This window comes from Pseudovirgaria hyperparasitica, assembly GCF_010093815.1.
Source record: "Pseudovirgaria hyperparasitica strain CBS 121739 unplaced genomic scaffold EJ05scaffold_52, whole genome shotgun sequence".
NCBI classification, from domain to species: Eukaryota; Fungi; Ascomycota; class Dothideomycetes; order Acrospermales; family Acrospermaceae; genus Pseudovirgaria; species Pseudovirgaria hyperparasitica.
In genome coordinates, this window is record NW_022985600.1 from 4208 (window position 1) to 13978 (window position 9771).

At 51.1% G+C, this 9771-nt stretch overlaps 3 protein-coding genes across 3 annotated transcripts; 1 reads left to right on the forward strand and 2 right to left on the reverse strand.

The window, feature by feature from the left end:
- Positions 1-1677: 1677 nt before the first annotated feature.
- Positions 1678-1878, reverse strand: EJ05DRAFT_506001 (uncharacterized protein; the record flags this gene model as incomplete). Its single annotated transcript, XM_033747768.1, has 2 exons — positions 1678-1812; positions 1864-1878. The coding sequence occupies 2 exons, from the start codon at positions 1876-1878 to the stop codon at positions 1678-1680; spliced, it is 150 nt and encodes a 49-aa protein (XP_033594935.1).
- Positions 1879-8297: 6419 nt separating this feature from the next.
- EJ05DRAFT_506004 (uncharacterized protein) lies at positions 8298-8813 on the reverse strand (the record flags this gene model as incomplete). Its single annotated transcript, XM_033747769.1, has 3 exons — positions 8298-8308; positions 8359-8464; positions 8616-8813. The coding sequence occupies 3 exons, from the start codon at positions 8811-8813 to the stop codon at positions 8298-8300; spliced, it is 315 nt and encodes a 104-aa protein (XP_033594936.1).
- A 121-nt stretch (positions 8814-8934) lies between these two features.
- Positions 8935-9352, forward strand: EJ05DRAFT_321579 (uncharacterized protein). The gene has a single exon (XM_033740765.1). It carries the CDS (start codon positions 9046-9048, stop codon positions 9319-9321), a length of 276 nt encoding a protein of 91 aa, XP_033594937.1. The 5' UTR covers positions 8935-9045; the 3' UTR covers positions 9322-9352.
- The last annotated feature ends 419 nt before the right edge of the window (positions 9353-9771 follow it).

Consider the following 9771-nt stretch of genomic DNA (forward strand, 5'->3'; position numbering starts at 1 on the left):
GTGACTAGTCGCTGGCTGATCATGAAACCACATCGGCTTCCACCTGCCCTTTCCAGCGAAGAATTTCAGAAGTGGACTTGCCTAGGCTTCATATTGAAGTCCTGCCCCAAAGTAGACTGGCCTTTGCACAGTCGACAAGCCTTACCAAATATGCGACTCGGTACTCTCTTATGGCTCATACTTGATAACAAGGAAGTCCAGAGTATGGACAACCCAGATCTTTTGGCGTTTATAGACAGTCAAGGTTATCACAAGTGTGTTCAAGCATTGGGTGGAAAGGACGAGTACTCGAAAGAAGATGGCAACAGCCAAATATCAGTTCAATACGGGCTACTATCTTCTCGCCGTTATTACTGCGTCATCACAAGCTCCCATTCGTCCTTATCTTTGTACCTGGCGGGCATATGATCAAACGTTTCTCTTTCTAGTCACCATGCCTGTTATATGTAGGACTCCTGCTACATCTCTATAACTTACATTTCATCGCAGCCAGCCTAGAGACTTGCCTCGGAGTGAGAGCAATGAATGGGAACACGGACTAAATCAAGCTGATCAGACTACATGTATATTGCTCAGGTCTTACTTAGCTGGACTAGACAGGACTGTCAACCAACTTTGTCACGCTTTACTCTACCGAAGCTCCCAGATTGAAACGCTGCGTGGCATTTCGACGATAAACTGCATTATACCTTGCAGTGATGACAGCGCGCAGGAAGCTCTTCACTCTCCTGCCTAGTAAGATATGGGTCTGCGAGCCGCTGCGTGAACCGTTGAGCAAGGATAGCCTGTGCGTTGTGCGTAAGGTCCTTGCGATTCCATGGCTCAGTATCCATGGCCTACCAGTTTAGCCGATACCAGGCGGCGACTTAGTGGATTTAACGGCTCAGTATTAGACGGCTCAGCATGATGACACTGTGAACTATCTGATAGTAACTCTGTTGGGCCAAGCGGCATATTCGCGGGACACTTGGGTGCCTGGCCCTGGATTGGCCCAGCTCTATACGACGACGTGTGACCAAGTCAAAGCTCACAATTGTATCACACAGTACTTATTGCACGCGACGGCAGGAACACGAGTAGTGTTACTGGAACATCTATAATAGGACATCACCTAGTAGCTTCCGGCTCCTGGATTTAAGAACACCAACTAACAACCCGGTCAAGATGCTCCTAGTCGCTGCTCTTCGAGGAGATGTGGACACCGCTGACGAATGAATTCTTCGAGCCGCTAAGTACGGCAGTCCCGCATAACGTGTCGTGACGCCATCGTCTACCGGGCTGTACGGGGGCGATGTGCCTTGGTGCACCAAGCTGGCAAGTGGCGGAGAGGAAGAGGGAGATTAAGCAGAGAAATGCTGCGGCGTAGCGTTCGGTCCATCATCCGGTGAAGGTGCTCGGTAGCCGGGGATGGCCGGATCACCGCCGTCGGATGTGGTGCCGGAGCACAAAACAAAACGGATGTCAGCATCAATCGATTAACAAAAGAGAACTGGCCTCTAATTCACGTTTGTTGACATCTCCTGCGATTTCACATGTTTATGCAGCCAGGATCTAATGTACGGTGCCTTGATGCAGCTGGTCTCTTTTTGTGTGTGATGGCCTCCTATCTTGACTATCATTACACAAAGCAAAGGCGGCTCAAGTCTGTCCAGGACCTCCCCGCGCAGAAAACATCGTTTAACTCCCTTCCAAGATCAACTTGAGAGTCCAGAGGTAGTGTGCGAGGGCACCGAACGTGGAATCAGCAATGACTGTCCGGGGGTGGACGCCCGTGATGGTAACCATGGCATCGGTGGAAACCGAGGCGATGCACTATATATGTGTAAGTAGTTGGATAGAAGCTGCATTTAAGTATATACGTACGTGATCGTTTGTCATCATTGCTCGTCTGCGTCGGAGACATAGCATTAGAATTCGGTGAGTATAATGTAGGATTCACTGCTGCGACTGCCAACGTAAGGAGGGACATTGCCAGGGCAGCCGTACACGCAAGTGCTCTCATCTTTGGTTCAATGCTGCCGTAAGAACTACCAAAAGATGACTGTTTCTTCTGATGATCAGTGAGCCAAGAAAATCATACAAATTCAACCCTTGTGCATTAACAAGCCGCTTGATGGAGAATGAGGAGATACTTATGTGGCTCGGCAAGCCGTGTTACTGAGCCGTTTACATTGATATGCAGAGGACTTAGTGCGCGCCCTGTCGCTCCCATCGTCGCAAGAACCAAAGCAGCAGCTGGAAAGGCACGGTGGCCCTGCGCCCTTTCAAACTGCGCCTGCTGAACATTAGTCTTGTCGGAACTTAGGATTCCAAGCCATCCAGATCTTGTACTACCTCAACGAAGGAAGGACTCAATGAAAACGTTAAAGTGACAAACGATATTCCCGTTCAACTACGTAGGATCTTCTTGCTGGATTCGCATTCGCGTCTTAATACACTACACAGGTATGGTTGGCGGTCGTAAATGGCGCGAGTGGCGCGAGTCCTGGAGAAGGGCGCGCAAGAGGCCCACTCTGTATATCGACGTTAGAGGCTCAGTAAGTTCTTGCCAGCGTCGCTCCCGGAGCGGCTCAGTTGAGTCTCGGTATTCTACGGTGTAAGCAATCAGTCGACTGAGTTCTAGGCAATCTCTTACAGCGCTGTGGTAAGATATACATATGTGACTCAGATGTGAGTTCTACGTGCTGAAAAGCAATGTGCGCACAGCAGCACCACTACTCAGTACCGATTCGAATCACACCAAGACTTTACACGTCTCGGACTACGCTTAAATTCAAGCTCAAAGTGTAGTCACGGTAACGCTGTGGATATCCGGTCACAGCACAAGCCATGTAGCTCAATGCATGAGTCGCACGAGAAACGTCGATGCAAGTTAGTTGATCTTTTAGTAAGTTATTCAGTAGTTATTGACCTTGTCAGGAAAGAATTTATTGACTATCCTATTCGATCCGTTTCGGGGGTTCACCGCTTGGACTCAGCATGAAAGCATCACGCTTTACAAATGATTTACTCGCCAGCTGTCGTATTCTATTCCCATTTGGCAGTCGAATAGAAAGTCGAGTGGCATGGAAAGAATGCTCAAATTCCCATCATCATGTCCGCTAATAACGCCCTAACACCGCGTGTATTCCTTTCTTGCCATGGTCACTGCTTCTCCATTTTAGCACTTCCAGTCTATCTATAATAATAATAATAATAATATTGTATAACTAGGTAGAGTAGTACTCTACAGGCCTATGCCTCCTCTAGTCTAAGCCACTATGTAAGAAGAAACCCCATAGGGAAAAACTTCCTTATGTCTATAACTACATCTCGTTGAACCTCTGTTTCGTCTTGAGTATACAGCCATAGGGTACGCCTATTAGCCTACAGCCTGTGTTACCGTTGTTTTGCCCTCAGGCAGCACGTGCAGGTGCGGAGGTTATTAGTCAAGGGCTGCCCTCGACTAATAATCGGGGTTCTCCCGGGGTTCTTCCGGTATATGTCGGGTTGCTGCCGGCGTATGCCGGGTCTCTTCCGGCATATATTTCCGGGTCCACTGGTACTGGAGGAGTGGTAGATGTGTAAGCATCCATCGGGAGACGTCCTTGGGGTACTCATTAAGCCATCGTGCGATATCTGAAGTCTTCGTGACGTGGATGAGCCATTGCCGTTGTGTATGGAGGTTGGGGCATATAGCTAGATAGTGGCGTATTGTACCTCTCCGGCCGCACGCCTCACACCGGGTTGTCTCGGACTTCTTGTGCTACTTGGCTGGAGTCGGCTTCTATTGAGCACCTGTACCGTATTCGATTCCGGCCTGTGTGTAGGAGTGCGCGGCAATGTGTGCTGATTCGTGCGCGTCGCGCGGCGAAAGTGTGTTCTGCGTTTCCTATGCGTTCCTGTGCTTGTTGTTTGGTGAAGTATGCCACCCTCTGTGTCTGGCAGAAGTCATGTATGCTTGTGACGTCTGTCTCGCGTCGCAGCAGCACCGTGTTGGTAGCTTTGTATGCGCCTGATATGAGACGGAGTATGCGGTTCTGTATGGATTCGAGCTTCATTCGCCTGGTCTGTGTAAGGGCCGTGTACCAGCACTCGTGTCCGTACGTGAAGGCGGGTCGTGCCATAGATATATATAGCTGGCGTGCCTTATCCCGGGCGGTTCCCCACGTGGAGGCTGTAATCCGTCGTATGGCGGCTTCTGCCCGGAGGGCCCTGGAGACGGCGTATGCCACTTGTGGTCCCCATTTAAGCTTGCTATCTAGTATGACTCCGAGCGCGCGCATGCTTTGTGCTGGTGGTTCGTTGAATGCGTCGATTCGGGGGCGTCGTTCGCCTTCCCTAGTTGCCCATTTCCCTTGACGATTGATGAAGTGCATGAGCTGGTATTTCTCCGGGGCGAACTTTGCTCCGTGGCGTTTTGCCCACTGGAGGCACCTCTCGTGGTCCTGTTCTAGTCGTCTACACGTTCGGTTGGTATTATTATCGATGGCTAGGAGGTATGTGTCATCGGCGTATCCGACTGCCTCTGTGTGCTTCATTCCTTGAAGAAGGTCTGCCGTAAAGAAGAGGAATAGGATCGGAGAGATGGTGCTCCCTTGTGGGATGCCGCATGCCGTCTCTTTGTATTCGCTCTGGTACCCAGGGATATGTATCTGAGTTGTTCTTCCTGTGAGGAATGACTGTATGAAGCGTGTAATCCATTCTGGTATTCGTCTCATCCGGAGGTTATGAATAAGTCTTGTGTGGTTTACCTTGTCAAACGCTCCGGCCATATCGAGGGAGAGGAGCGATACTACCCGTCCCTGTTTCCATGCGGCCTGGACGACTTCGATAATGTGTTGGATAGCTGTTATTGGGGAGCTACCTACCTTTGCCTTCTGGTTCGGAGGGAGGAGATTGTGTTCCTGTGCCGCGGTGCTCATCTTCTTCGCTATCGTGGCCTCTAGTATCTTGCCTAGGCAGGAGAGAAGGGCGATTGGTCTCCATCCCTTTAGGGAGTTAGGGCTCTTTCCTGGTTTCGGGAGCATGATGGTATGGGCGACTCGGAAGCACTGGGGGTGGTACCCCTGCGTGACGCATGCTTGGAATATACGAGTGATAAGCGGTAGGGTCGCTTTTATAGTGCTTTTTAGGCATCGATTTGGAATTCCATCTGGTCCGGGTGCTTTATCATTTGGGAGTGTCTTAATAATGTTAAGTATGTCCTCCTCCGTAACTTCTTCGGGGATGTCTACCGCGTGTGGGTATTCGGCGCCGTGAACGTCTGATAGGTCTGCTGGTTCCGGGAGAGGGAACATGGCCTCCCGTAGGGCCTCCCGTAGGGCCTCAGTTTTCTCAAGGCTCGTGGAGTATGTTCTCCCCTGATGTATTAGGGGAGGCATGAGTGGCGGGGGTGTCGGAGTGTCTGCGCCCTTGGCCCATTTCGCCATGCGCCATAGCCCTGTTGCGTGTCGTGTCTGTTGACTGGTAATTATACGCCACTGTTTACGCCTTTCGTTACGGAGGACTTTGTCGCGTTGTCGTATCGCTTCCTTCCATTCTTCCCACGACTCGGGTGTTCTCGTACGGTGTGCGCGTGTGTATAGCCTTCGGGCGTCTTGTCTACTTTCCCGTACTCGAGGAATCCCCTTTGCTTCCGGGGGCCGGTATATTCGGTATGGTACGTGTTTATTTCTCGCATTCTGGTATGTTTGTAGGAGTGTCTGTACGGCCTGGTCTATGGCTAGGTCGTTGGATACATCGACTGTAGAGGGATCTGGGATCGCCGATTCCAGGTCCTTCAGGTACTTTTCCCAGTCGGTGTCCTTCCATATCCATCGTCCCCGTTGTTCATTCGGGGTATGCACGTTTATTGCGGTTTCCATGCATTCGTGGTCGGAATCCGTCTGTACCTGGCCTGGGCGGCAGTATTGGATCCGGTGACTGATGTGCTCCGTGGCGAAGGTGAGGTCAAGCGTGGACCCGTCTTCGTCCTGTTTATGTTTTTTCCATGTGACTTGTCCCACAGGTGTGAGTAGGTATAGGAAGTCGTGGCAGCGGGTGCGTAGTTCCCTTGCTCTGAGTTCTTCCCTGACCACGGCTGGGCCTCCCCACCATCGGTGGTGGAGGTTGAAGTCTCCTAGGAGGATGTGTTGCCCTGGTTCCGTGGTACCCTCGAGCATCTCGTCTGGTGTGAGTACACGTTGTTGGTTGTATGTGTTATGTATATGTAGGGGGCCTATATCTGTTTGTAGGTGTAGTGTTATCCTGAGGTTATCGCGCTCGGTGTACGACCATGATGAGAGTGGTATTGACCTATGAATGTGGAAGAGGACTCGTCTTTCTGGTCCTGGAGGGTGTATAGTGTGGTATCCGGGGTGTGTGGTTGGTTTGCTCGTCTGGTAGTGTTTGTAGGGTTCCTGGATGGCGAGTATTGTGGCCCCGGTCTCTTCGAGGAGCGTCGCCTGGTTCTCTCTTTTATGTTGTACGTTTGCCTGTATAATTCGGAGTATATTCTGGTCCCTCATTGGGTACTAGGGAGTGTATATGCCTGCATGCTTATTCCTCGGAGGCGCGACTGTCCTCGCGCGGCAGCGGCTTTAACTATGCCTTTTGGTCGTCCCATCGTCTTCGGGACAGTCTGCCATCCCGCCTGACTACCTTCCGGAGGGGAGGTTGGGGGTGTTGCAAAGGAAGGGCCCGTGGTGGGTGTCATGTTCTGTAACCATCTCGCGCCTCTCGCTTTTATCGTGCGAATGTATTCTGTGACCTGTTTGCGTTTTGTGCACGTTGACGACCACGACGGGTGTTTCCCGTCGCAGTTTGAACACTGTGCTGTGTCCCTGTTTCTTGGTCCGTCTCCTCGCGGTTCATGAGGGCACTCCTGGGTGGCGTGGTCCCCACGGCACCATCCGCACTTGGTCTTCTGTGAGCACCTTTGTGCAGTGTGTCCATACCCTTGACAGTTGAAGCACTGTGTCATTGCCCATGCCCTATCCCATGGCTCGGCCATGAGGAGCTCTCCTTCTGCTAGGAATCCCTCCTGTGTAATGCGTTGTGCGAGGGCGGGGTCTCGGAGCTCCACAATTATAGTGGAGTGTTTTTTCGCCGTCGTCTTAATCGCCTGTGGGTTCTTCCACCACGCTTTCACGATCTTAATCCCTGGGTATTTTCGCGCGTTGGATTGTTCCATGCGCGTAATATCCTCCGCTCCGATAGCCTGTCCCCGCACGGGTACTGCGTGTACCATAATCGGGTATGTGGCTGCCCTAATGGACGCGCCGGGGAAGATGCTGCCTATCGCGTTCGGATCTCGCGAGATGTTTTGCTGCGCAGTATTCGTTGTGGTAGTGAGTACTACCCCACCTGGCGTAACTTTAGCAGCCACGACGCTCGACCACATTCCTTTCTGTTCGTTAATCTTGTTTACAATTTCCTTTGGGGATGCCTGTTGGACCTGCGCCAGCGTGTCCTTGTCCTGGATTGCGACACGTATACTACATGCTCCATCCATGGTCCTGGTGGTCCTTGGTGCGGTGGCTCCGGGTGTTGCTGCAATCTGAGCCCACGTGTTAGGGCGCTTACCTTGGGATAGCTCTTCCTGGATTCTCCGCAGGCTGGCTTCCATTCGGTCGAGCCTACCACTGGGTTCCTCTCGTGGCGACTTCCTTTCTTCCTCCGTGATTCCTCTTAGGTTCCGGATAAGGTCCCGGAATACATGAAGGAGGGTCTTCTTTCCCTCCTCGGCGTCCCTCTCTGCACGTGTTGCCTGGTATTCGATTTTGTCTAGGAGGGTCTCCCCTCTCGGGGTCCCCTCGGTCTGGGTTGTCTGTGGCGCTTCGCACCCTTGGTTAGTTCCTGTATTTTGGACAGGTGTCTGGCTGTCCACATTGATGTCGCTATATGGCCGTTTCTGCCGTACTGGTGGGGGCATATCCGGCGTATGCCGGGGTATTGCGATGCCTGAGGCCGCCATGGTTATTAGTCAAGGGCAGCCCTTGACTAATAAAAGGGGGTCGGCGTGTCGGCGTTTGTTGGATGTGGTCTGTGCTCGTGTTGTCGAAGAGTCTTCGAGCGTATGTATGTAGTGTCTCTACACGTCGGTATCGTCGCGTATTGTACGCTGCACGTACGCACGTGTGTCGGAGGTTGTTGTACTCGGTGTGCTCTATCGTTTGATGTATGTAAATCGCTGTTTTGCCCCGAATTGACCAGTTTGGTCCGTTGGGGTGTGAGAAGTTTTTTTTTCTCCAGTCTATCTATAGGAATTACGAGTAAGAGAATGGATCTATTCAAAGACCGTGTATTATAACTCCCTAACGCCTACATAAACCTACTCATCGAGTCTCTACGTATGTTTCAGCTTAGACTAGAAGAGGCCTAGCCTATAGAGCCTACGCTCGCTATCAGTATCGCAGGAGCCCTTGTCTAGGAGCCATTGAACGACTTCAAACTGGCCGTGCGATGCTGCGATTAGCAATGACATTCTGATATAGTCTTGTGGCTATGGTGAGTAGTCCGAACTGTGCTATCAGATGCAATGCAGAGGTTTCTCGTGGGTATTCCTAGCTGTAGCCACGAATGCGAAAGCTTGGGATCCATAGAACTTGAGCAGCAGACCGTACAGCGGCTGAGCTCTGCAGGAAATCACATACTTTGTCCGTAATCTTTTCTTCAACTTCCGCAACATGGCTCCCACAGTGTTTCGCGGCATAGTCCAGAAACAAGTATCTGTTCTGCCTGGCTTCGAAGCGCGCGTCGTCCGCGCTGCTGCCACTTCTAAAGCTTGAAAAAGACAGATCCGATACGTTGTACAGGTTTTGGCTATGTCCACTCGCGCGCCAGGTAGCCATCGTTCTCGCATCCACGAAAAATATTAGGCGAAGAATACAACAGCTTAGACTAGAGGAGGCACAGCCTGTAGAGTAAAAAATAACTCTACCTAGTAATGCTGGCAACCTACGGCCAATTTTAACAGCTGGTTTCGATGCTCCTGACGGATGGTCACCTCGTCGACTGAGCGATTGTATGATCCAACAACTGCTTGAGAGACTACTTCGCGAAGGCTGGCTATAACTTGATGAGATGGCTAGATGGGTATACGAAGAGTCTAACCTCACTGTATCTCAACAGCTTCTATCTAAAGAGTTGTCTGAGCGAGGCTGGGATCGTAAGCTATTGAAACGTATTAGTAGTGCGCGCTCAGAGACAGCACCCACTCCATACCAGCAGACTCTTACGTGTTCTTGGATGATGGATGGAGGCGTCGAGCAAGAGCACCGAAAGGACAGACTCCGACCATACCTACTGCCTGCCCTTGAGGTAAAACCCCGGGCGTGCGAGGACAATCATTATGGATAGTCTCGCGCTTCATACGAATCAACAGATTCAGCCATATTGTACGATATACGCAACTGTGCTCGTCACCAACCTCGAACTTTCGAGGACTTCCTCCACATCGCCTTTACACATAGCCACGCCGACCATTGAGCTCTACGCTTCTTTACACATGCCGCAGATGGGTATTCCATTGATGAGACGCTCCGGCAGAGGGTAGTAGCGATTACTCCAAGATACACCATATAATCCCTATCTAAACACCAGCTGTGCTAAGCATCTCCTCAATATAGCAGTACTTCAGAGCAAGCCGCTGAGGAGCTGGGGTTGCTGATAGATGCTGGGAGGCAAGCCAGTTTCTCTTGCACGGCAGCCGCTTGGGCCTTATAATCCATTTGTTTTTGACCACTACCAGGCCTGCATAGATGCTCTATGTATAGAGTAAGAGTATATATAGAAGTATATATATTTATA